This window comes from Aquarana catesbeiana, linkage group LG03 (genome assembly GCF_042186555.1).
Source record: "Aquarana catesbeiana isolate 2022-GZ linkage group LG03, ASM4218655v1, whole genome shotgun sequence".
In the NCBI taxonomy this organism is placed as follows: domain Eukaryota; kingdom Metazoa; phylum Chordata; class Amphibia; order Anura; family Ranidae; genus Aquarana; species Aquarana catesbeiana.
The window spans coordinates 625,443,986-625,470,717 of NC_133326.1; the positions used below are offsets into that span (position 1 = coordinate 625,443,986).

At 42.4% G+C, this 26,732-nt stretch overlaps 1 protein-coding gene across 3 annotated transcripts in view; it reads left to right on the forward strand.

Moving 5' to 3' along the window:
* The window catches only part of BRD4 (bromodomain containing 4), a 102,153-nt gene that overhangs the window by 27,018 nt on the left and 48,403 nt on the right, over positions 1-26,732 (forward strand). For all 3 annotated transcript variants that reach the window (XM_073622384.1, XM_073622387.1, XM_073622385.1), the window contains exons 2-4: positions 19,817-20,141; positions 24,587-24,724; positions 26,521-26,656. In XM_073622384.1, coding sequence (XP_073478485.1) covers positions 19,851-20,141; positions 24,587-24,724; positions 26,521-26,656 — 565 coding nt within the window. In that variant the 5' untranslated portion in view covers positions 19,817-19,850. The remainder of the gene's footprint in view (positions 1-19,816; positions 20,142-24,586; positions 24,725-26,520; positions 26,657-26,732) is intronic.

Genomic DNA, 26,732 nt, shown 5'->3' on the forward strand with positions numbered 1-26,732 from the left:
GCTTAACCACTTCAATACAGGACAATTTCACCCCCTTCCTGCCCAGGCCAATTTTAATTTTTCAGTGCTGTCGCATTTTGAATGAAAAATGTGTGGTCATGCAACACTGTACCCAAATGAAATTTTTATCACTTTTTCCCCCCACAAATAGAGCTTTCTTTTGGTGGTATTTGATCACCTCTGTGGTTTTTATTTTTTTGTGCTATAAACAAAAGAAGAGTGACAAGTTTGAAAAAAACACAATATTTTTTACTTTTTTCTATAATAAATATCCCAATTTTTAAAAACAAATTTTTTCCTCAGTTTAGGCCGATACGTATTCTTATACATATTTTTGGTAAAAAAAATCCCAATAAGTGTATATTGATTGGTTTGTGCAAATGTTATTGCGTCTACAAAATAGGGGATAGATTTATGGCAATTTTTATTTTATTTTTTTACTAGTAATGGCGGTGATCTGCAATTTTTATCGTGACATTGCGGCGGACACATTGGACGCTTTTGACATCATTCACATTTATACAGCGATCAGTGCTATAAAAATTCACTGATTAATGTATATATGTAACTGGCAGGGAAGGGGTTAACACTGGGGGGCGGTCTGTGTTACCTAGGGAGTGATTCTAACTGGAGGGGACTCACAAGGGGAGGAGACCGTTCGGTGCTCCTCTGTACTGGGAACACATGATCGGTCTCCTCTCACCTGACAGGATGTGGATTTGTGTGTTTACACACAGAGATCGACGTCCCGGCTCTGTTACCAGCAATCGCAGGTGCCATCGGGCATGCACACTGCCTCCCGAGTGACGCGGAGGGCGCACGCCCCCTAGACGGCTAGGAATCCCAGGACGGCATATGACGCCCACCCAGGATGGGAGATCCCTCCTGCGGACGTCATTTGACTGTGGGTGGGGTATGAAGTGGTTAATTTACACGGGACGTTTTAAAACCTCTCCTGAACGATTTAGCTTGACATGGTAACCGACGTTCAAAAACGTCCATTTAGCCACGTTTGCATTTAGAATCGTTTTTTTATTTTTGCAAAATGTCAAAAATGAAAAAATTGCCTGTAAACGAAACGCGTGTTACCGCGTTTACAAGCTGTTACAAGCATTTGGTGTTTCAAATGTCTCTGAACATCCATCCTGATCCCATTTTTTTGCTTTCCATAAAATGCTTCTAAACTCGACTGCCTAGAAACTACTGTAAACGACCCTGAGTACATGTACTGATAAGATAACACAGAAGAGAGTTCAGGGGCAGCTGAAAAAAACTCCCAACTGCTCCTAAACGTCGGTTTACCAGCAGCAGTGTACATGAGGTCTAAGTCCCAACGTCTTATCAGACTCTTATGTTGACATGTTAGTATATGTGGATAATGCACACCTTGCTGCCTTCCAAAGACTGGGGAAGTCCAAATGGACTGAAAGCATAGAAGAACACAGAGGGCGCATAGGCCTAGCACATTATCCTCAATACATGTTTTTATTCAATAAAATAGAGGTGATTATACTCACAAACCAGTACTGGTATCATAGCATTATCATAAAGTCATCCACTTAAAGGAGAAGTACAGCCAAAGCTCGTTTGGCTGTACTTCCCCCTATGAGTCACAGGAGTGCAGTTCGTTTGTTCAGCCCGCTCTCTGATGTCACAGATATCAGTCCAGGCACAGTGTCATCGCAACAAAGTCTGGATCTGCCAGGTGACTGGACTGACACCCGGCTCAGCCTCTCGGTGAGCCGCTGAGAGCCTGAGCTGGCCACCCCCGTCCCTCCACAGCTCAGCACTCCAGTCAGAGAGGAGGGAGCAGAGAGCTGTGACTGACAGATGCAGCATCGGATTGATGCTGCATCCACCGAGCCAAGTATGATTCCGAAAAAAAAATAAAATTTCATTACTTCTCTTTTAAATCCATATGCGAAAATCCACAATGCTTGTAGTCATGTCAGCTAACACATTACAAGGTTTCCCTCTTCTTCCAAGCACTGTGCTCTGAAGAAGAGGGAAACCTTGAAATGCGTTAGCGTACGCTCACTTTATTGCTAAAATTACTCTGGAATTCGAGATGTAGCTGGGTGTAATAAGATGTCCGCTGCCGCCTTCTGACTGCAGCTGTAATGTCAGATTAACAAACATGACATGACGTCCCTTCCGTTACCTAATCTGATGGGTTTGCTATTCTGACAAAACACTGATCCCACTCTGTGCTGTCCGCGGCGGCTTCTGTATGTAGGCGTGTGCAGGAGAGGAAGCCAACAACGGAAGCTCCATAGTAACTCTATGGGTGACGTTACTTCCCAGGCATTTCCCAGCCCTTGTTGGTTCTCTCCTCCACACAGCATCCGCTACTGGAGACCGGACCGGATAGGCTTCAGAAAAGGTATGTATAGTGGTTTTTGCTTTACAGGGTTAGCTAGGTTAGTCTTAGATTGTGGCTGCGAGTAGATTTATGCCCTGTACACACGATCGCAGATTCCGACAACAAAATCCATGGATTTTTTCCGACGAATGTTGACTCAAACTTGTCTTGCATACACACGGTCACACAATGTTGGTCGGAAATTCCGAACGTCAAGAACGCGGTGACGTACAACACGTACGACAAGCTCAGAAAAATGACGTTCAATAGCCAGTGTTGCTCTTCTGCTTGATTCTGAGCATGCCTGGCACTTTGTGCGTCGGAATTGTCTACACACGATCAGAATTTACACGAACGGATTTTGTTGTCGGAAAATTTTAGATCCAGCTCTCAAACTTTTGTGTGTAGGAAATTCCCATGGAAAAAGTCCGATGGAGCCTACACACGGTCGGAATTTCCGACAACAAGCTCCGATCGCACGTTTTCCGGCGGAAAGTCCGACCGTGTGTATCGTTTTTGGCTGAACTTCTACTTTCATGGACTCTTTCACAGCTCTCAGGCATATACAGATGCACTGGGGAGGAAAGGGCATGCAGTCTCATTGGTGTATTGACCTGCCTTTTACTCAAAAACAAAGAGAAAGTGAGGGAAAATCAGCAGCAGGGGCACAGGCGATCATGAAACAAATCTTACAAGGGTTCTATCTTAGGCTCCTTTTACATTAGCACGTCTCCAAAGTTGCACAATTTGAAGTGCAACTTTGATGTGACTTTTGGTGCGACTTTACATTCTCTGGACCAAAGTTGCATCAAAAGTTGGACCAAAGTAGTGCAGGAATCTTTTCTGTAGTCGCAGCACAGTAGGATCGACTATCATAGAAATATATTAAATGTCTCGTGTCCTGCAACTTGGGGTCTCACAAGTCGGATCCCAAGTCACACAAGTGTCAAAGGAGCCTTAAGGCCTGCACACACGATCAGAAAATCGTACAAAAAAATATTGCTTTCAAAGCGTTCGTACGATAATTTGATCGTTGGTACACAGCTTTCGTTCGAAATTTTCTGAAGGGACAAACACAAAATTTTTTCTTGTAAGATACCAGATTGTACGATTTTCGTTTTTAATCATTAACCACTTCACATCCCGCATATAGTCATATGACATTCGCAGGAGGGATCTCCCGTCCTGGGCTTCCCGGCCGCGTCACTTGGGACCCGATGCGTGTGCCCAGCGGCCGCGATGTCCGCCGGGCACCCACGATTGCCTGTTAATAGAGCAGGACTGTGGATTTGTGTGTGCAAAACACAGATCCACGTCCTGTCAGGTGAGAGGAGACCAATCGTGTTCCCATTACAGAGGAACACCGATCGGTCTCCTCCCCTTGTGAGTCCCCTCCCCCTTCAGTTAGAATCACTCCCTAGGACACACAGTTAACCCTTTCCCTGCTAGTGACATTTATACAGTAATCAATGAATTTGTATAGCACTGATCGCTGTATAAATGCCAATGGTGTCAAAAGCATCCGATCTTTCCGCCGCAATGTCACAGTCACGATCGCTGCCATTACTAGTAAAAAAAAAATTATAAAAATGCCATAAAAATTTTTTTTTTTTTTTAACCGAAAATATGTAGAAGAATACATATCGGCCTAAACTGAGGAAAATTAAAAAAAAAATTGGGATATTATAGCAAAAAGTAAAAAAATATTGTTTCTGTTCAAACTTGTCGTTTTTCTTTTGTTTATGGCGCAAAAAAATAAAAACCGCAGAGGTGATCAAATACCACCAAAAGAAGGCTCTATTTGAGGGGAAAAAAATGCTAAAAATTTCATTTGGGTATAGTGTTGCATGATCGCGCAATTGTCATTCAAAATGCGACAGCGCTGAAAACTGAAAATTGGCTTGGGCAGGAAAGGGGTGAAAATACCCTGTATTGAAGTGGTTAATTATTGTATTTTCTGCTGAAAACAGTACATTACATCACTTCTGAATTTTTATTCTGTCATATGAGAATTTTTGTACTTTAGTAACCTCTTCATTTTCAAAATGGAGACAAGCATGCAAAAAAGAACTGATGATCATTCGTCCGATCATCTTATTGTGTGTCCTAGGCTTTAGTGATTTTGTTTTGCTGTTTGAGACTCCCACCTCCTTTCCTCCCCCACTTCTTGTCTGGATAAGCATTGTCCACATTAAAGGAAGAGCAGTGAAATCTCTTATGGAGCCATGGATTGAAGTAAAAACCTTCTAGCTCCCTCATCTGTCCAAAACTAAAAATAAAGTTTTGGCTTGACATATACTTCAACTACTTAAAGGGGAGGTCCGCCCACCGCTGCAAAAATTAAAAACCAGCAGTTACACATACTGCAGCTGCTGACTTTTAATAATCGGACACTTAACTGTCCTGGAGTCTAGCGATGTCGGCACCCCAGCTAAAGTTTCAGCTGTCGGGTGCATGCCGCATTCATTGCGAGTAAAGAAACCTGGCAGTGTAGCCTTACGGCTTCACGCTGGGAACCCTTCTGCGCATGCGACAGGATACCTCCTGAAAGATGGGTATCCTGTCCCCCCTCCCCCCGAAAGGTGCCAATTGTGGCACCGGAGGGGGGAAGGAGTACAATGAGTGGAAGTTCCACTTTTGGGTGGAACGCTTTAAGGACCGCCCCATGCAGATATACTGTAGCAGGGCGGTCCTCCTGCGAGAAATTACGTACAGGTACGTGATTTCATGCAGTGGGTCTGGGGTGTGCACGTGCGCCGACGGCAACCTGCTCCCGCTTTCATTGGACACAGCAGGAGCTAATCAGCACTCGGAGCGGGTCTGGGGCACGCACATGCTCCACCGGCAACCTGCTCCCGCTGTCCTTGGACACAGCGGGAGCTAATCCGCACTTGGTGATCTTCACAGGAGAGGCAGAACGACAATCTGCCTATGTAAACAGGGCAGACCACCGTCCTGTGAGGGAGGAAGATGAAGCTCTTGTGTTTCTGCCAAGCAGAAACACGGATTTCTGTTTTCCTCCAGTCACAGCATTCCCCCCACAGTTGGAAAGCACTCCCTAGGAGCACACGTAGTTAACCCTTTGATCGCCCCTGATGTTAACCCCTTCCCTGCCAGTGTCATTAGTAAAGTTACAGCGCATATTATTTAGCATTGATCACTGTATTGGTGTCACTGGACCCCAAAAAGTGTCAGGTATCCGATTTGTCCACCGCAATGTCGCAGTCCTGCTAAAAATTGCTGATCACTGCCATTACTAGTAAAAAAAAAAAAAAATCCATAAAAAGATCCCCTAGTAGATTGTAGACGCTATAACTTTTGCACAAACCAATCAATATATGCTTACTGGGACTTTTTTGTACCAAAAAGGTGATCAAATACCACCAAAAGAAAGCTCTTTCTTTCTTAAAACGTGCCATTTTTTTTTTTTTTTTTTTTTTTTTTTTTTTTTAGCTTTATTTCAACGTTTATGTGCGTTTTTAACGTTTTTAAGCGCTGTTTGTGCTCAGAAAAACAGCTCCTGAACGTGATTTTAGGGCGTTCAGACAACAGCCCATAAACTCCACTGCACATGTGTGCATGGATTCATAGGATAACATAGAGGGGGGTTTATGGCCTGTTAATAAAAACTCCCAAAAATGACCGTTGATGAGCTTCAATGTGCATGGAGCCTTATGTCGCGTACACACGATCGGACTTTCCGCCAACAAAACCGTGGATTTTTGTTCGAAGGATGTTGGCTCAAACTTGTCTTGCATACACACGATCACACAAATGTTGGCCAACAATTCCGAATGCGGTGATGTACGACGAGCCGAGAAAAGAAAGTTCAATAGCCAGCGCGGCTCCTGCTTGATTCTGAGCATGCGTCGGACTTGTGTACACACGATTGGACTTTCCGACAACAAAGTTTTTTTGGCGGAAAATTTGAGAACCTGCTGGCAAACATTTGTTGGTGGAAAGTCCGACAACAAATGTTCGATGGAGCATACACACGGTCGGACTTCCCGACAACAAGCTCACATCCAACATTTCCCGTCGGAAAATCCGACCGTGTGTACACGGCATTAGAGTTGTGTTGTCATGTTAGAGGAAGGTAGAAGCATACTATATGTCTGGCAGATCCGTCGTTTTTCTGTACTTGCGGCGTGTTTAAAAGGATAAAACCTGTGGAAAAGTGCATGTATTGCAGAGATGTGCTTGAAAAATACAGTGCAGCTTTCACTGGAGTGCATACATTTAAACAGGAAGTGGCTGTAGGAGGTCAGTAACGCTAAGATGCTTGCACTTTTTATTTTTTTATTTTTTTTTTAATTTTTGTTTTTTTTTGCAAGTAAGTCATGGCAATGGTTAAATGCAGAGTGGTTCAGCAACCCCCTCAGGGCTTGTTCATGAAGGGAGCCAGGAGCTGTAAAAAAAAAAAAAAAAATCAGGACGGTTGAGCTGTGGGTTTACCACCCCCTTAAGCTGCAGTGTTGGCCAGGTAGAATTGTATACATATAACTGCAATGTTTATGCCATATGCTGCATTTCGCAGGCAGTGCTGCCACCGAATGTGACCCATTCAAATGAATTGTGCCACGTTGCAACAGAGTGTAATGCATGTGCACAGTGGTACAGGCTTACAGCATTAAAACAGGTGGGGAAGAGATGACCTATCATCTTCCAGCTGCCTGCTAAATGACCTTTGAAAAGCTATTCACTGCAGGTCGCTTTTGAGGATGATGGCATGAGCTGTCACAGGTGTAAACAAGTCATTACTAGACTTTAAGGCCTCGTACACACGGTTTGATTGTTGGACATTCGAGCGTCTGATTTTTGTCAAAAGGGCGTGTGCAGGATTTTGTCTAGCATACTAACTATCCGCAAAGCGCAAATTGTTTCACAAACACGAACGTAGTGACGTACTATGAGAGTATAAAGAGGAAGTTCATCCCTTCGGCTCATTTCATGTTAGTAGAAGTTTGGTGAGCGTTGATTCGCGATTTTCAAAAAACACAAAGCAAAAGCCTTTTAAAATATGTTTGGTATAACTACATCAGTATCACCGGCAAAGCAGCTTCATTATTATCCCATTAAGGAAGATGAGAATGTGCGCTGCATTTCAAGATTTCATCAATTGCCTCGTCACGAATGGTAATTCTAGATTACGAACAGTAGTTTACAAGACCAAACTCTTTCCAGTCGCTCTTTGATTCCTATCATGCGTGTTTGTACTTTCGACTTTTGTGTGATGGATTTCTGTACTGGCCATCCAAAAATCAGATGTTGAGTTCACATCCGACAAAAATGTTATAGCCTGCACATCCAGCTTTTGTCTGAAGAAAAAGTCAAATCGTCTGTGGAAAGCACCATACTAACGATCCGAAAATCCGCAGACAGCTCGTCTTACGACTTTTCCCTTCTGATTTTCGTACCGTGTGTACGAGGCCTAAGGATTGATACATTTTTAGTGAGTCTTCTGCACAGATGTGATGCTTGTTGTGCCTTCTATATACACACAAATATGTAACCAGAAAAATCTGGATGTGAACATTTCTTTTCCACTTAGAAGCGTGAACTTGGGGCTGTCAATTGATACCATTAGGGAACAATCAGTGCTTTGGCAATGTTTTTGCATATTAATGTAGAGCTGTAGGCAAAACTTCCATTTTTGGGTAGAGTAACGGAAGGTTATAACCCCTGTCTGCTGTCTTCTTTTTTTTTTTTTGTATAGCCATCTGTGTCCCATTGCAGAGATTTCCCTTCACTGTCTGTCCCATAGCCAAACGGGAAGTGAGAGGAAATCCCTGCAAATTAAGGGAATGCCTTGAGGACCCCCCCAGTGCACCAGAACTAGTGTCCCCATTGGAAGATTTCCCCTCCTATTACTTTTCTGGGGACAACCAAAAATTTGGGATTTTCCTTTACTTTCAATGGTGATGGTAAACAGGAGTAAAGGAGAGGCTGAATCTCCCTAATGGGGACACAGACAGCAGTAAAAATTATAAGCATTCTAATGCCTCTCCACTCTGTCAAACAAAATACTCCCTGCCCCAACCTCCCGCCACCCTCCGGTGCTTCTACTGACTCATCGCTTCCATCGCTGAGTTGGAGAAAGGATCCGCCGGCCCCGGATGTTTACCATAGTGATTTCCGGCGGACCAGATGGTTGCCGTAGTCTCTCCGATTCTTCGGAGGCCGGGCGCGATGTTCTGACGTCACGCCCGGCCTCTGCATTCAAACAAATGGGCCGCCTCGGTGGTTGGGAAGCTGAGATCGTTTATTTTTTGATTTCAGACTTCCCAGCCTAGAGGTGAGGTGTGGGGTCTTATTGACCCCATATCTCGCTATACAGAGGACCAATCAGGACCAATCAATTCCTATTTCAAGGGATATTTACATTCCTTCTAATAGGAATAAAAGTGATCTTTTTTTTTTTTTTTTTTTAAGTGTCAAACTAAAAAAAAAAAAAGACAAATAAAATTAACAACAACAAAAAAAAAAAAGGTAAATCGCCCCTGTCTCTGTGTGCTCGCACGCAGAAGCGAACACATATATAAGTCCCGCCCACATATGAAAACGGTGTTCAAACCAAACGTGAGGTATCACCGCGAACGTTAGAGCGAGAGAAATAATTATTGCTCTAGACCTCCTCTGTAACTCAAAACATGTAACCAGTAAAAAATTTTAAAGCGTCACCTATGGGGATTTTTAAGTACCGAAATGCGTGTGCAATTTTGAAGCGTGACATGTTGGGTATCTACTTGGCGTAACTTCATCTTTCACATTATGCAAAAAATTGGGCTAACTTTTTAAGTTTCATGCTAAAAAAAAAAAAAAAAAAAACTAAACTTTTTTTTCCAAAAAAAAAGTGTTCGAAAAATTGCTGTGCAAATACCGTGGGAGATAAAAAGTTGCAACAACCGCCATTGTATTCTCTAGGGTCTTTGCTAAAAAAAAAATATGTATAATGTTTGGGTGTTCTATGTAATTTTCTAGCAAAAAAAAAAATGAATTTTACATGTAGGAGAGAAATGTCAGAATTGGCCTGGATGGTGAGTGGTTAAACTCTTTCCCACTCTATCCAAAGTTTGAATGCAGTTTCCCTTTTGTGTAATATGTTTTCTAGAAATGCATGATACAATATAAAATTACAACACATACTGAACATTTTGTTCCTTAGGTGACCATGAACTGTATTCATCTGCTTCACCATGCTCTGACCATTCTTGTCCACCGTCAAAGTAAACATATCATAACTATAGTCTAGTGAAACAAAGTGCAGGTCATAAAACAGGTACTTTGCATATGCCTATGAAATCTAGAAATGCTGCCATGCCCCGGGAGCCCTGTAGACTATATTGCAGGGTGGATAAAAATCAATGATTTAAAAAAAATCAAACAAACCGGATTTTTTTTTTTGTGATTTAAAGCGGAGTTCCACCCAAAAATTGAACTTCCACTTTAAGGGAAGGTGACCCCCTGACTTGCCACATTTGGCACGTCATTTTTTTTGGGGGGGGGGGGGGATGGACGGAAACCCTCTTTTTAGAGGTTTCCAGCTCCCACTTCCTCCCGGGGCACCACAGTACCAGAAGAAAGTTCACCTTTCCCCCCTCCCTCTCGGCAATCACCTAGGACATGTCACAGGTCCCAGATGATTGCCCGGTCACAGTGCGCAGTGACAATGCCGATGCCACAGAGAAGAGGGGGAGACGAGCGGGGCTTCATTCCCCCACATTGCTGGACCCTGGGACAGGTAAGTGTGTGATTAATAAAAGTCAGCAGCTGCAGTATTTGTAGCTGTTGACTTTTTTTTTGGTGGCGAAACTCTGCTTTAAATCAGATTTTTTTTTTATTTTTATCAAATTTATTTTAATAAAATGCTTTAGGAGTAAAAATCTATCTAAAGATAGTTTTCAATTTAAGATACATTATTAATTTAGTTTATTCAGCATGAAATGGAGCTTAGTTATGGAACACAAGGCTGTACATTCTGCAGTATTTACATTTTTGGTAAACTCATTCAATGAATTCAAAACTCTGCAAGCTAGAGCTGCACGATTCTGGCTAAAATGAGAATCACAATGTTTTTGCTTAGAGGATAGATCACGATTCTCTCGCGATTCTCACGGCGTAACATCATCTTTCACATTAAAACAAAAAAAAAATTGTGCTAACTTTACTCTTTCGTTTTTTTTTTTTTTTTTTATATTGAAGTGTATTTTTTCCCAAAAAATTGCATTTGAAAGACCGCTGGGCAAATACAGTGTGACATTATATATTGCATCAATTGCCGTTTTATTCCCTAGGGTCTCTGTTTTATCCTAAGTTCTATCCCTTTGATCTAAGAAGGAAGTTAGTTAGAATGTTTCAAGTTCTAAACTTGGCAGACTGCCTGGATGTTTTCTTTTGACAGCTGAGTGAGGAGATAAAGTCTCTCCACTTGTTTATATGAAAGAATCGGAAAACTCTGCAGGACAGATCGTCAGGGGGGGTGAATCGAGATCACAATTTTTTAATGATTAATTGTGCAGCTCTACTGCAAGCTGAAATAACTGCATTGATGCATTCACACAATTTCACAATAACCATGAGATAAAACAAAGTTCAGGAATATTCCTTTATCTCATTGTTTTGCAAATTTATGTACACTACAAACTGTATGATTGAATCAGTTCTGATATCGCTGTTTTACAAACTTGACAGCTTATCACTCTAGATTGGAAAACTTCATTTTGTTTGCAAATATTAAAGATTCTAACTATAAGCAAGAATGAGTCCTTGCATTTAAAGAGCACCTGTCATTTCAGATCCATCATGGCAGCGCCTGTTAGCGGGCATCCCATCCACTCACCTGCTGCCGCCACGTCCCTCACCTTGTTGTGTCCCTGCTGCATCACCAGCTGTCCCATTTAAAGTGAATGGGAGTGTCAGTGAGTCAACAGCGGGTCAGAGGAGGAGCCGGGAAAAAATACACTTCAATGAATAAAAACAAAACACGAAACAGTAAAGTTAGCCCAATTTTTTTTGTGTTAATGTGAAAGATGATGTTACGCCGCGATAATCGTGAGAGAATCGTGATCTATCTTCTAAGCAAAAAAATTGGGATTCTCATTTTAGCCAGAATTGTTCAGCTCTAATAGTGGTGAACAATTGGAGTATCTGTCGTTTTTTTGTGTACAGCGTTTTTAAAAGTGTTTTTGAGCTTTGCCATTTTTAATTGGCCAATAGAAAAAAAATATCTGTTTCATCTTTTGTTGCTATGTATTTCCGCTGTTTTATTTGCTTTTAAAAATTATTATTATTAGTTTTAATTTTTTTTATTTTTATTTTTTGTAAGCTGTTAAGGGTTAGGGTTTAAATGTTAGGCTTAGGGGTTATTTTATTAGGTTAGGGGTTAATATTTGGGTTAAGGGTAGGGGTTTTTATTTTATCTGTTTTCATTTAATTATTGCATTTGAGCAGAAAAGCGCTCAAAAAGCGTGCAACAAGATGCATTAAAATGCTCAAATGAAGCGTTACCATGTATTTCTGTGAAACACAAAAAGCTTAAGCACTTCCCGTCCGCCAGCCGTCAAATGATGGCTTGTCTGGGTGGACATCATATGACGGCCCTCCAGAACGACCGCTCTTGCGTGCCCATGGGAGCGCACATCATGGCGATCTGTGGTGCGGTGTGATAGTCTGACACACTGCTACAACGATCTCGGTAAATTGCCTCTGACAGAGACTCTTTACCATGTGATAAGCCGTGTCCAGTCACAGCTGATCACAATGGGAAGAGCCGTTAATTGGCTTTTCCTCATTTTTGTCTGACAGACATGAGTAGAGGAGAGCCGAGCAGCTGCTTTCCTGATGGGGGGGGGGAGGGTCTGTGTTGATTGTTTATCAGCGCAGCCCACCCAGGACCACCAGGATGCTGCCAATCAGTGCCATCAGTGATGCCTATCAGTGCCACCCATAAGTACACATCAGTGCAGCCTTTCAGTGCCTATCAGCGCCCATCAGTGCCGCCTTATCACTGAAGGAGAAAACTTACTTATTTACAAAATTTTATAACAGAAACGAAAGAAAAACGTTCTTATTTTTCAAAATTTTAGGTTTTTTTTTTTTTATTTAGCAAAAAATAAAAAAATGCAGAGGTGATCAAATACCATTAAAAGAAAGCTCTATTTGTAGGAACAAAATGATAAAAATTCTGTTTGGGCACAGTGTTGTATGATCGCGCAATTGTCATTTAAACAGCGACAGCGCTGAAAGCGGAAAATTGGCCTGGGCAGGAAGGGGGTGTACGTGCCCTGTATTGAAGTAGTTAGGGCTCTGTATATACTGTAGCTGCTGACTTTTAATATTGGGACACTTACCTATCCTAGAATCCAGCGATGTCGGCACCCCAGCTGATGTTTCCATCAGTTCTTGGGTGCTGCCGCCGACATTTGTAGTAAGCGAACCCGGTAGTGGTGCCTTGCAGCTTTACAGCTGGTTCCCTACTGTGCATGCGCGAAGCGCACAGTGCTTTCTGAATGGACCGTCGGCGGAGGAAGGGGGCCAAACTTCCGAGTGATCGTGCCACGACTCCCAGAAATGCCATTTGGCACCGTGGGGGGGAAGAGTCAGATAAGCGGATCTTCCACTTTTGGGTGGAACTCCGCTTTAAGGCAAAAACTACAGAACCTAAAATTGTCCATAGGCAAATATATATATGTGTGTGTGTGTGTGTGTGTGTGTGTGTGTGTGTGTATATATGTATATATAATATTAGAGGTCGACCGATATATCGGCCGCTATTTGGCTTTTTTTACTTAATCGGCGATTGTGCTGATAAAATAAGCCGATAACTTCAGTGGTCTTGCAAATGACTTCTGTAATAGAAGTCAATGCAAGTTTCCTGTAGTTATCTGTGGAGAGGATTCTCTCCTCCCTGGGCAGCCTGCCAAGTCTGATAAGAAGATACATTGTATCTTTTCAGGTTGTTTTATCAATGAGCTGAACTCTGTGTGTAGAAGCTCCCAGTTTAACCATTTAAAGACTAAATCTTTTCTGACACTTGTTGCTTACAAGTAAAAATCCTGTATTTTCTGCTAGAAAATCACTTAGAACCCCCAAACATTATATATATATATATATATATATATATATATATATATATATATATATATATATATATATATATATATATATATATATATATAATTTTTTAGCAGAGACCCTAGGGAATAAAATAGCGGTTGTTGCAATATTTTATGTCACACGGTATTTGCGCAGCGGTCTTTCAAACGCAATTTAAAAAAAAAAAATACACTAATGAAATTAAAAAAAAAAAAAATAAGCAGTAAAGTTAGCCCATTTTTTTTCATCCAAAAGTTTTGATTACCTGTTTTTATGTATTTAATATTTAAGATATCGTTATTTTTTTTTAAAATCTAAATTCTACATACAAGTGAACTGATTGGAGGTTTGTTTTGTGTAAAAAAAAAAGTTCTGTATTACCTAAGGCTGCTTTCACACTGGAACGGGCATGCGTTGACGGTAAAACGCTGTTAGTTTTAGCGGCGCTTTACCGTCATTTTAGCGGCGCTATTCGGCTGCTAGCGGGGCGCTTATAACCCAGCTAGCGGCTGAGGAAGGGGTTAAATGCGCCCCTGAAGCGCTGCTGCTGAAACGCTTTGCAGGCCCTTCGGCAGCGGTGCGCATTCATTTCAATGGGCAGGAGTGGTGGAGGAGGGGTATACATCGCTCCAAAGATGCCGCTTGCAGGACTTTTTTAAACATCCTGCCAGCGCATCGCCTCAGTGTGAAAGCTCTCGAGCTTTCACACTGAGACTGCAGGGGAGCCGTTTTGCAGGCACTTTACAGGCGCTATTTTTAGCCCAAAAGCGCCTGAAAAAGTGTGAAAGGGGTCTAACTGTTAGATTTTATGAGATGAAGGGGGAAGAAAAAAAAAAAAAAATCGGCCTAATATATCGGCCCAAAAAAATCGGCATCTTATATCGGCCATCGGCCACCGCGATTTCTAAATATCGGCCAGAGAAAAACCCATATCGGTCGACCTCTAAAATATATATATATATATATATATATATATATATATATATATATATATATATATATATATAATATGAGCCTTTACAGGTTGAAGATTTAGAGTTGACCATGAATGATAGCCCTAGAGTTATTGATCTCGCTCTGACTTTCAAGGCAATACCCAATGTGTGGTGCAATCTGTTTACAGTCAACTGTGAACCCTACATGCACATTTGCATTCACCTGTGTGCAGGAGGGTTGCACTTAATTTTTAATCACTTTAGCCCCAGAAGGATTTACCCCCTTAATGTCCAGGCTATTTTTCTGCGGTACAGCACTGCGTCACTTTAACTGACAATTGCGCGGTTGTGCGGCGTTGCACCCAAACAAAATTGATGCCCTCTTTTTTTTTCTCCACAAATAGAACTTTCTTTTGATGGTATTTGCGTTTTTTATTTTTTGCACTATAAACAATGAAAGGCCAATAATTTTGGAAAAAAAACAAAAAAACACTTTTTTACTTTTTGCTATAATAAATATAAAAAAAAAAAAAAAAAAAAAAGTAAAAAATCAAATTTCTTCATCAGTTTAGGCCAATATGTATTCTACATATTTTTGGTAAAAAAAAATCGCAATAAGAGTATATTGATTGGTTTTGTGCAAAAGTTATAGCGTCTACAATTTTTGTCCTTTTTTTTTTTTTTTTTTTTTTTTTTACTAGTAATGGCGGTGATCAGTGATTATTTTTTTTTTTTTTTTTTTGGATTGCGGTGGACAGATTGGACACTTTTGACACTTTTTTTTTTTTTTTTTGGGGGACCAGTGACATTTATAAAACGATGCTATAAAAATGCAACGATTTACTATATAAATGACACTGGCAAGGAAGGCGTTAACACTGGAGGGGGGGAATCAAAGGGTTAAGTGTGTCCTAGGGAGGTGCTTTCCAACTTGGGGGGAGGGGACTGACTGGGAGTACAGAGAGATCCCTGTTCCTAATCACTAGGATCAGACGATCACACTGTATTCCCCTGACAGAACTGGGATCTGCTTTGTGTACATTGGCAGATGTCCGTTCTGCTTCTCTGTGGAGCGATCACATTTGGCCAGCGGACATTGCGACTGCCGAAGACTCGCTCTAGACCGCGTGCCTGCTGTATCTTTTGCTCGAAGCGCCGTACCGGTATAACTGCGGCGGCCGGTCAGCAAGTGGTTAAGATATTTTATTACAATGCATCTTTTAATAGAGAAGCATGGGGTTTAAAAAAAAAACAACCTACATACTTGCCTAGGTGGATGCAGCATTTGATCTGATGCTGTATCTGTCTTCTACGGTTTGCTCGGTTTTCGGTCTTCATTGAACAGAGCTAGTCAGGGGCTCTCTGTTGTGCCCCTCCAGCGCTCACTGGGCTGTGGAGGGGTCTGGATCAACTGGTTGAGGCTTTCAGCGGCCTGCTAAGAGGCTGAGCCAACTCCCGGTCAGGCATCTGGGTGGATCCTGACATTATAGTTAAGATCCCTCCAGAGTCTTGACTGGTGTGATGTCAGTGGACAGCGGACTTTAGCCCGCTGTCTGTTGAATACGGGTCACTAGATTGCAGATCTAAGTGCATGTGACCTACAGTAGAAGTAGTAGGGCCAAAAGAGCTTTAGCCATACTTCTCCTTTTTAATATATATATATTTTTTTTCTTCATTTAACTTTATTGCTATCACAAGGAGGCGAACAAGCTCTTAGTGATCGCATGGGCAGGTAAGCAGGTGCATGTCTCCATACAGAGGTGACAGGTCCTCTGTATGGAGACATCCGAGAGTCAGATGGAAGGGAAGAAAAAAAAAGGTACCAAGCTCACAGCTGCTGTTTTATCCGCTTGAATTCCAGGCTGTTTACAAATGACCCATGGATGGCAAGTGGTTAAATCTATACATCCACAGAGAGGTGTAATACATTTGATGGTGTAGCTTGATCAGTTTGTTTGAACAAAATAATTGGGGACTTGGATCACCTCAAAGTCCTCCCGGTCCTCTGTTATCTATATGTGGTACCATATTATGCTACTTTAGTCAGTTTGGAGGGTTTTGATCTGGTCTGAAGAAAAGTAATACTGCATTGTACTGAGAGATCAGTTTGGTGTTCTCCATTGATAATAGAAGTTTCTCTAGAGGGGTTTGCATGAGTGTCACATCGGCAGCATGTCAAAGATAATGGTGGAATAGAAATGTATCTGCGGGAATTGCATACTTTATTTCAGTGGCCTAAATCTGTTTGTGTTCTGTCTTTGAAAAGTTGATCGATGTATTTAACGCCCAAAGAGGACTAGAATACTGTACTGGAGACCAACTGAAACTCAGATATGGGTTTCCCCAAATTGAGTTAATGAAGGCTGACCAATTATTCCTATGCCCCGTACACACGGTCGGATTTTCCGACGGAAAATGTGTGATAGGACCTTGTTGTCGGAAATTCCGACCATGTGTAGGCTCCATCACACATTTTCCATCGGATTTTCCGACATACAAAGTTTGAGAGCAGGCTATAAAATTTTCCGACAACAAAATCCGTATTGTGTGTACACAAATCCGATGCACAAAGTGCCACGCATGCTCAGAATAAATAAAGAGATGAAAGCTATTGGCCACTGCCCCGTTTATAGTCCCAAGGTACGTGTTTTACATCACCGCGTTCAGAATGATCGGATTTTCCGTCAACTTTGTGTGACCGTGTGTATGCAAGACAAGTTTGAGCCAACATCCGTCGGAAAAAATCCTAGGATTTTGTTGTCGGAATGTCCGATCAATGTCCGACCGTGTGTACGGGGCACTACAGATATTATTTTTGTTAAAGCGGCATTAAATCAGGACTCTACCCAGAGCAACTTAAAAAAAAATAATGTTCTTTAGCAAGGAACATACATTCCACATTAATAATAATTCTACCAAAATAAATGTGTGCTGTAAATTGCCTCCAGCACTGCTCCTGTTTCCTCTTGTCATTGGCTGCCATTTTGCTGAAGCCCAGAGCCCTAGCAATAAATTACAAAGCAGAACTAAACCCGTCGATTTTAATTGTTTCAAAAACAATACATTCCTGGAATGCTAGGATTGCGAATTGTCACATTTGCTTGTGTCTTCAACCAACCAAATTATCAAATCTTTAAGCCCTGTTTCACACTTGTGCGGTGCGAATTGAAGCTCAGGTTTCACTGGGGAGATAACAATCTCCTGTTCAACGGATTCATTGCGTTTTTGCTCAGGATTAGAGAGCAGGGAGAGGGGGAGGGAGGGGGGGGGAGAGGGGGAGGTGTAGTGAGGAGAAAGAGAAAATCCTTGTTCAGAACGCAATGCATCTGCGAATCAGATGCGTTCCCATAGGAGATAATAGGCTTGTAGTTCGCACCGCAATGCCCAAAAAACGCACACGTTTTTTGTGCAATGCGCAGTGCGAATGCAACGCACATATGTGAACCAGATGCATTCATATGAATGTATTTTAAAATGTCCTGCGAATTAGATGCGGTGTAAGCCGCATCTAATTCGCATAGATGTGAACCCGGGCTAAATGGCTGGTGTCATAACTGATCATATGTGCAGCACCATGGCAGTTGCAGATCAAACAGAAGCAGCTTCCTTGGCTGTAAAGGATAGGAGGGTTCAATTCCATTTTAATGCTGTCAGCAGATTGGCTTCCTACAAACTCAGCTTTTGATGGACTTGACTAACAAAGTGAAGCTGAACTCCAGATAACACCTTTTGTAAACATATTTTGCCCTTTTGGAATAAAGGTTTTACACAAATTAATAAAAGCTGATCATTGTAAGCACCCCTGCCAGTGTTAATACATTACCCCAGTATTTCATATTCCTGATATGTGCCTGTTGTACCTTGTACTGGTGTTAAAAAGTGTCATCTTTGTATTGCTTCCTTTGTGTGAAATACTTGGGTGTTCCTGCCAGCCCCCCCTGCTCTCCTATTTCAAACTGACCATGCAAAGCACGAGAGCACATCCATCTTAGCGTGATACTTATGCTGACACACTCCCCTGCATACTTCACTTGGAAGATTAGTGTGCTGCTGTTTCTCCACCCCTAGCACTCTAAGCACCTTATGCAGCTGAGAACAGAGATTGTGATGAGATTTTTTTTTTTTTTTTTAACAGAATGTTTTACAAGTTAAGGGTTCACATATACTTCAAATGGTTTGTCTCAGCCCTCTAACTGCTACTTTTGTCTGGAGGGTTCAGTCTGTTAAAGTTGAAAAAACTCGCTGCCTGGATCACAAGGTGAAAAAAAACACCTACAAAAGAAAATTAAATGCAGTCACCACATCTAAGAATTGGTGAGCTGCAATTTTAATTTTTTTTTTTTTGGGTTTAATACTGCTTTACCATATGGGAGTGACTTTACTGTATTTTGAATAAGGCCCTACCTGGCAGACTAGTATTTTTAGAGATATTTGACATATTGTTTAGAGATATCTGCTGGTGCCTGCAGTTAAAGTGGAACTAAGGCTGGGTTAACGCATATGCGAATTGGATGTGGGTCTCCCCGCATCCAACTCGCATGACATGCGAGTGTGACTGGCTTACAATGGAGGCGTTTCCCACATGTTTAGGGTGGCCACGATCCAATTGAAAAAAGGTCCTGTGCCTGTTTGGGTCCAGTTCAGGTGCGAATTCAGGCAAAAGTTTGGACCTGAACCGGTGAACAGACACGCATCGGACTCCAGGCACAAACCCGTGACCGCACATATGTGAACCTGGCCTTAAGTCTGCACTAATTACCTCTGCTTCAATGCTTGCTGGCATCTCCCGGGCTTCTTCTGTAAGTAAAATATATTGTTTTTTGAGATTTGCAACATTGAATTCTGTGTTTGTGTAGATTTTACACAGCTTCCCAAGTCTTATGGAATTGGGCTTGTATAACAAACACACTATATACACCTAGGGCTGGGAGATTTTCTTTAAAAAAAAATCTTCGATTCTCTTAAAAAAAACTCGATTCACGATTCGAATCGAGTTCTTTTTTTTTTTCTTTGGAAACCGCGCCGGTCCTGAGGCGCTGCGAGCATGAGTTTTTAGGCTAGGCCGCGGCTTCCGGCTGAAGCTGCGGACTAGGACAAAGCCGCGGCCTTGCCTAAAAACTCATGCCCGCAGTGCCTCAGGACCGGCATGGTGAAAGAAAATAAAAATCTAAAAAAATTTGATTTGTTTAAATTTTGAATCGATTTGACCTCTCTACTCGATTCAAGATTTAAATCAATGTTTTCCCCAGCCCTATATACACCTGTACAATATGTGTGTTGTGCTGATTTATTTGGTGCTTTATTTCTTTTCTTTTTTCTTTACCTGCCACTCTTGGGAAAGTTGTTTTTTGTTTTTTTTTTGTGATAACGCATAGAAGACTTATTTTAAAATAATGTTCTTTTTTTTTTTTTTTTTTTCCTATAGGTCGCCTGGCCCTACATGCGATGGGAGCTCTAGCATGTCATCCGAGACTGGGCTTGGTACACGTCTAAGGGCCACATCTGGAATGGGCGACGGAGTGGAAGGGGCTCCAATGTCTGGGGCCCCACAGCCTGCCCCCCCTCAAGCACAGCCTCAGCTGCCATCAACGAATAACCCTCCTCCTCCTGATATAGCAAGGCCAACTCCATCCAAACGTCAGACCAACCAGTTACAGTACTTGCTCAAAACTGTGCTCAAAACGCTATGGAAGCACCAGTTTGCTTGGCCATTTCAACAGCCTGTGGATGCAATCAAGCTCAATTTACCAGTGAGTAAAAACACTTGTTTATATGTTGCCTTTAGGGTCCTTTCACACTGGGGCGGTTTGCAGGCGCTATTGCGCTAATAATAGCGCCTGCAAACCGACCCGAAAGTGCCGCTGCTTTCATTCCAGTGTGAAAGCCCCGAGGGCTTTCACAGTGGAGCGATGCGCTGGCAGGACGGTAAAAAAAGTCCTGCTAGCAGCATCTTCGGAGCGGTGAAGGAGCGGAGTGTATACAGCTCCTTCACCGCTCCTGCCCATTGAAATCAATGGGACGGCGCGGCTATACTGCCGGCAAAGCGCCTCTGCAGAGGCGCTTTGCGGTGGTCTTTAACCATTTCTCGGCCGCTAGCGGGGGGTAAAACTACCCCGCTAGCGGTCGCATACCGAGGGTAAAGCGCCGCTTACAATAGCGGCGCTTTACTGCCGACGCCCGACCCAGTGTGAAAGGGCTCTTACCAATGGTTGAATCTACCCAATTTCATTCATTTGAAAAAAAAAAAAAGCTTCCCGAATCAGTAGACTTCAGCAAAACTAAACATCTGGCAGTCTGAAATTAGACTTTTTTGGATTTTTTTTAAAGCAGAGCTATATAAATCCTTGTTGCCATAAGGACTGTAAAAAGTCTCCTTGTGCCCCTGATCTCTTGCCAACGAGTTCCTTCTCTGGGATCCTTCATTAGCTAGGGTAGCTGACCCTCTGCCAAAAACTAAGACCCAGGTCACTCCAGTCTCATGAGACCATTAAAGTGGAGCTCCACCCAAAGGTGAAGTTCTGCTTTAACCACTTAAGTACTGGAAAGATTTGCCCCCTTCACGACCAGGCCATTTTTTGCGAGTCGCTTTAACTGACAATTGCGCGGTCGTGCGATGCTGTACCCAAATAAAATTGATTTCCTTTTTTTCCCACAAATGGAGCTTTCTTTTGGTGGTATTTGATCACCTCTGTGGTTTTTATTTTTTGCGCTATAAACAAACTATAATCAGACAAAGAGCGACCATTTTGAAAAAAAAATAAATTTTTTTTTCTACTTTCCTATAATACATATCCAAAAAAAAAATTGTATTCATCAGTTTAGGCCAATATATATTCTTCTACATATTTTTGGTTAAAAAAAAATCGGCGTATATTGATTGGTGCGCACAAAAGTTATCGCATCTACAAACTACAGGATAGGTTTAGGGACTTTTATTTATTTTTTATTGTTTCTACTGGTTATGGCGGCGATCTGCGTTTTTTTTTTTTTTTTTTTTTTTTGTTTTTTTTTAAATCTGACCCCAAATGACACTTTTTGGGGACCAGTGACATTATTACAGCAATCACTGCTATAAAATGACACTGGCAGTGAATGGGTTAACACTAGGGGGCAATCAAGGGGTTAACTGTGTTCTAACTGTAGGGGGGATGGGCTGCCAGGGACATGACAGAGATCACTGTTCCCGATCACAGGGAACAGAAGATCTCTGACATCATCTGTCAGAATGGGGATCTGCCTTGTTTACAAAGATCACGCCTCTCCTGCAGTAGCCCTGGAAACCTGGCCGAGAGTCACGTGACCGGCCTAAAGACAGTGCTAAAACGGTATTTACAGCTCTCGTTTTTAAAAAAGAATAATGCAGCGTGGTATGCTAGGATGACAGGTAGGAAGGAGGAGGAAGAGAGGAGAGCAGAGAGGACAGCATATGACTGAGGGACGCACTTTGACCACGTTGATTAGGGTGGAGCAGCCCTAATTTTCGTGGTCTGTTTAGAGAAGCCATACAGGAAGTGGCAGATTCGGTTTTTTCTTTTTACAGTTTAGAGGGAGGCAGATTACATGGCACAAGCGCTGTGCCGTGTAATCGGCTTTAAGGGACCAGGAAATCAATTCTTTTTTTGGGGGGTGGGTTAACAAACACTTTAAAGTGTTACTAAACCCACAACAGAAAATCAGTGTATGTATATGCAGTAAAGCTTGTTATTATCACCGTGGAACCTAAGGGGTTAATCCTTTGCTTTGTATAAAAAGGCTGCTTGATCCTTTATGCACAGATCCTCCCCTCCCTGCACTGTCCCCCTGGATAAGACCGAGCCTTTGCAATCAGGCTGCACATGCTCAGTTTGGTGTGTGATGCTAGAGAGGTTTTTTTTTTCTCTTGGAAGAGTGCATGTGATCAGCACAGGGCCAATCAGCACTGTCCAGATAGAGGGTCAGGAGCCCTGCAGCCTCGTAGGACAGTTTAGTGCAGTATGAAAACTCCTCCTACAAGCTTTACCAGGAACTGATAGAAATCATAAGACTGCTATATACTGCTGATTAGAAAAGGTATTTAGCAGTTTGTATTTACTAAAATAATTGCATTTCCATGTATTGTGTACTGTGAGAGACCAGCTAGAGTGAATGCAGAGTCCTGGGTTTAGTAACACTTTAACCTTGATTAGATAAAGCAGCGAATCATTAAAACATCTGTCATTAACTTTATTGCCGCCTTGGTCTTCCAATGAGCATATTCATTGGCCCTCTGTTATAGTGATCATTGTCACTAGCACAGAAAGAAGGGTAAGCCTTCCACTAGGAGTGTGGAGATAGAGATTTTTCCTTTTCTTTGGAGTGAAGTTTTTTGTGAGTTTCTTTCTTTTTCAGAAAGTGATTACGGGCCGCCTATATATTATTACTTTTACTGTTGCACAGTATAAATTAACGGCAAGTAAAAAAAAAAAATAACAAACATGGCATACTTACCTGCTCTGTGCAGTGGTTTTGCACAGAGCAGTCCAGATCCTCCGGTTTTCAGGTCCCGTGCCAGGACACCTGGCTCCTCCCTCTGGGGGGAGTTGCTCTGGGGGCACTCAAGTAGGCTCGTTCACGAGCCACTACTCTGAGTGTCCATGCATTCAGAGTCGCTACTCGACCCCCCCCCCCCCCCTTCTCATTGGTTGACTGGCTGTGATTGACACTCACTTGATCAGGATGGGGCTCAGGTAAAAACATTTTTTCTTTTTTATCCTATTAATCGAAACATTCATTGGCCAACTAAACAATTATGACAATAATCATTAGTTGCAGCCCTAATCCATTCAAAGCCCATCATTTATATAGGTTGTCTGAGCTGTCAGAAAACAGGGGGCAGAGAGCTGAAGTTGCACTCTGCAGGGCTCAGGTGATTGGAGCAAAGGGACACACCCCCTTCACACAGATATAGCTGAGGCTGTCAATCACAGGTTGTGTGCAGATCTCTCCCCATCACCTTTTTTCTCTTGGTGTCAAGAAAACTTGTCAGAAGTGACTCATGCAGATAGCAGAGGAATGAAGCAGCAGACAGAAATGACACTTAGTTCACACTACAGAGGTATATGTTTTGTTCATATTTCATGTCTGAGGTTAACAACCACTTTAAGCATGTTGTCTGTCCTTTCGAGCTTCATTATAGTACATGTGTCTATTCTGTCTTGGTGAGTTCTCTGTAAGGTCCCTTTCACACTGGAGCGGTTTTCAGGCGGTATTGAGCTAAAAATACCGCCTGAAAACCGCCCCTAAACAGCCTCCGCTGTTTGTTCAGTGTGAAAGCCCGAGGGCGTTCACACTGAAGCGGTGCGCAGGCAGGGCGGTGAAAAAAGTCCTGCAAACTGCTTTTTTGGAGCGGTGAAGGAGCGGTGTATTCACCGCTCCTTCACCGCTCCTGCCCATTGAAATCAATGGGACAGCGCGGTAATACCGCGGCTATAGCCGCGCTGTACGAGGGATTTTAAAGCGGGGGTCCACCTATCTATCGTTTTTTTTTTTTTTGAGTTCATTCACAAACTTTTCTTCTCAGCATTACATACTCACATATTGTGTGTAATATGTCCGCCTGTGTCAGATTTCGTCGGAAAGAATAACTTATATTATTCACTGCAGGCGGTTTCCATCTTCATTGTGGGCATTTGAAGCCCACAAGCATTTATTTCCTGGATGTAGTGAATGCTGTGCTCCCAGCATTCACCGCTCGTTCCCGCACATGCTCAGTGGCATCCTGGGAAGCCTGAGACTAGCTCCCAGGAGTCTGGGAGAGGCTAGAAACACGCCTACTCCCACGGGAGGAGAACCAGGAAGTGCAAAGAAGAATAGAAAAATAAAAGGTAATTACGGCGATTTAAATTTTTTTAAACGGCATGTCAGCATCTAGGCAAGGAAGAGAATACATACAGATATTGTTCAAAATTTGGGTGGAACTCCGCTTTGACCCTTTTTCGGCCGCCAGCGGGGGTTAAAACCGCACCGCTAGCGGCCGAATACCGCTGCAAGAATGACGGTAAAGCAGAGCTAAAAATAGCGCTGTTGTACCGCCGACGCCCCCACCGCCCCAGTGTGAAAGGGGCCTTAGAAATGTGGAGAAAAGACAAACATTGTTACAGTCTCAAGAAGTTCTGAGAAAAAGAGGAGTGTTTTTTTATAATTTCTTAATTTATTTTATTTATTTTTTGGTTTTTAGGACTATTATAAAATTATCAAAGTTCCAATGGACATGGGTACCATCAAGAAGCGCCTGGAAAACTATTATTACACTAATGCGCAGGAATGTATCCAGGATTTCAACACAATGTTTACAAATTGCTACATTTATAATAAGGTGAGCACTGAGGTCTTTGAATCATATTTTAGGCCGGGTTCACACTGCTCCGACATGGAAGTCGGACGACCTCTGATCCGACTTTGCCCTACGACTTCATGTCTGACTTCGATGCGACTTCAATGAACAGGATCCAACCTGGATCCGACCATACCAGGAACTTTGAGTCTGGTATAAATCTTGAGGGGGGACCCTATGCCAACATTTTTAAAAAATGGGGTCCCCCCAAATCCATACCAGACACTTATCCACGCAAGCAGCCCTTACCAGGCCACATGCCCTCAACATGGTGAGTGTGTACTTTGGGACAGGGGGGCTCTGCGCCCCACCCCAAAGCACCTTGTCCCCATGCTGATGGGGACAAGGGCCTCTTCCCGACAACTGTGGGTGGTGGTTGAAAAATTTCCCCAGTCGTAGCTCCGAGTCTTCTCTCTCCGGTGAGGTCTTCTTCCGGAGCTAACACAACAGTGGGAGCTGACATCAGGAGGAAGAAGACCTCACCGGAGAGAGAAGAACTGGAGGGAGAAGACTCGTTGGAGCTATGACGGGGCACATTCTTCATTTTTAATAAAGGACTTTGTCAAAAACCTGTGTACTGTTTTTTTCTTTCTTCTTGACACTTTTTTTTGGGTGAATGAGTAGGGGTAAAAGGGGGCTCGCTCATCCCCCTCCTTTCCTGATCTGCAGGCTGCGTGCTTGGAGAAGGGTTTGTTTTGGATTTTGGGGGGACCCCATGCTGTTTTTTTTTTTTTTGTTTGTTTGTTTTTTTTTTTTTAATGTATTTATTTTTTGGCGTGGGGTTTCTCCTCAATCCATACCAGACCGAAGGGTCTGGTATTGTCTTGGGGGGGGTTCTCATTGGGAACCATTGATTTATACATGTCATGCAACATGTGCCCCCAAAGTTGAAGCGCATGTTACACCTGTGTTAACCCGGACATACTGTCACCAGTGGATTACACCGTCGTCTTATAACTGGTGTGGCGGTCATCGGAGACACTGACTGGTGACAGTATATTTTTTTAAAAATATTTTTTAGTTTTTAAACATTTTTATCTATATTATTTTTTTTTTAATCATTTTTTTTACTTTCAGTGTTTCAGTGTAGTTCAGTGTCATCATAGCAACACCGCACTACTCTAGGTGATGATCGGTATTTTTTTTTTTTTTTTGATTGCTGTTACAATGATGATCATTGTGATGATGATTGGGCCAGGTACCATGTGATGGCTGTGAGCCCGTCACAGCATAGGAAACACAGCTGTTATGAATGAATTCATTCATAACAGCTTTGTTCATTTTGTAATCATGTGATCCCATAGTGATCACATGCTCACTGGGCCGTAGGTACCGTGATCCGTAATCCGCTGTGTCCAGTGGCGGGAGCGGCACATTGCATGCTGCTAACCTGGAACTGGCTGGTTGACGTTTATCAGTACATGCAGATGTACCCCTTCCCCTCCCATAACCTCAAGTAAAGACTGCTGCATTTAGAGTCTCATAGAATCCAGAATAACTGCTTACAGCTTGGCTTAGGGAGACCTTAGCATGCAGCAGCTATGAGTAATCATGGGACCCCACACAAACTTTGCAAGGTTTATTGCAGCTAGTGTAATGAAGGTTTTTGTTGGGTTTATAGCAGTTTAGTGTTGAGGAAACCTCTATTATGGCTATTAGTAAGACAGTTGTTTATAAGAAACTAACAGTTCACTAATTATGGTGAAACATCTTGAGTATAAAGCCCTGTTTTATTAATATATTCCTAACTGCATATGTAATGATTGTTTTGTTTTTAGCCTGGGGATGACATCGTTCTGATGGCTGAGGCTTTGGAGAAACTTTTCCTGCAGAAGATTTCAGAAATGCCTCAGGAAGAAACAGAATTACCGATTGTTCAAAGCAAAGGACGTGGCCGAGGGAGGCGGGAACCAGGTGACTGGGGTGCATGGGCAGTCTTTTCAGTAACTAAGTAGTGTGATTAGAGGAATGGTAATACCATTTTGTTGAT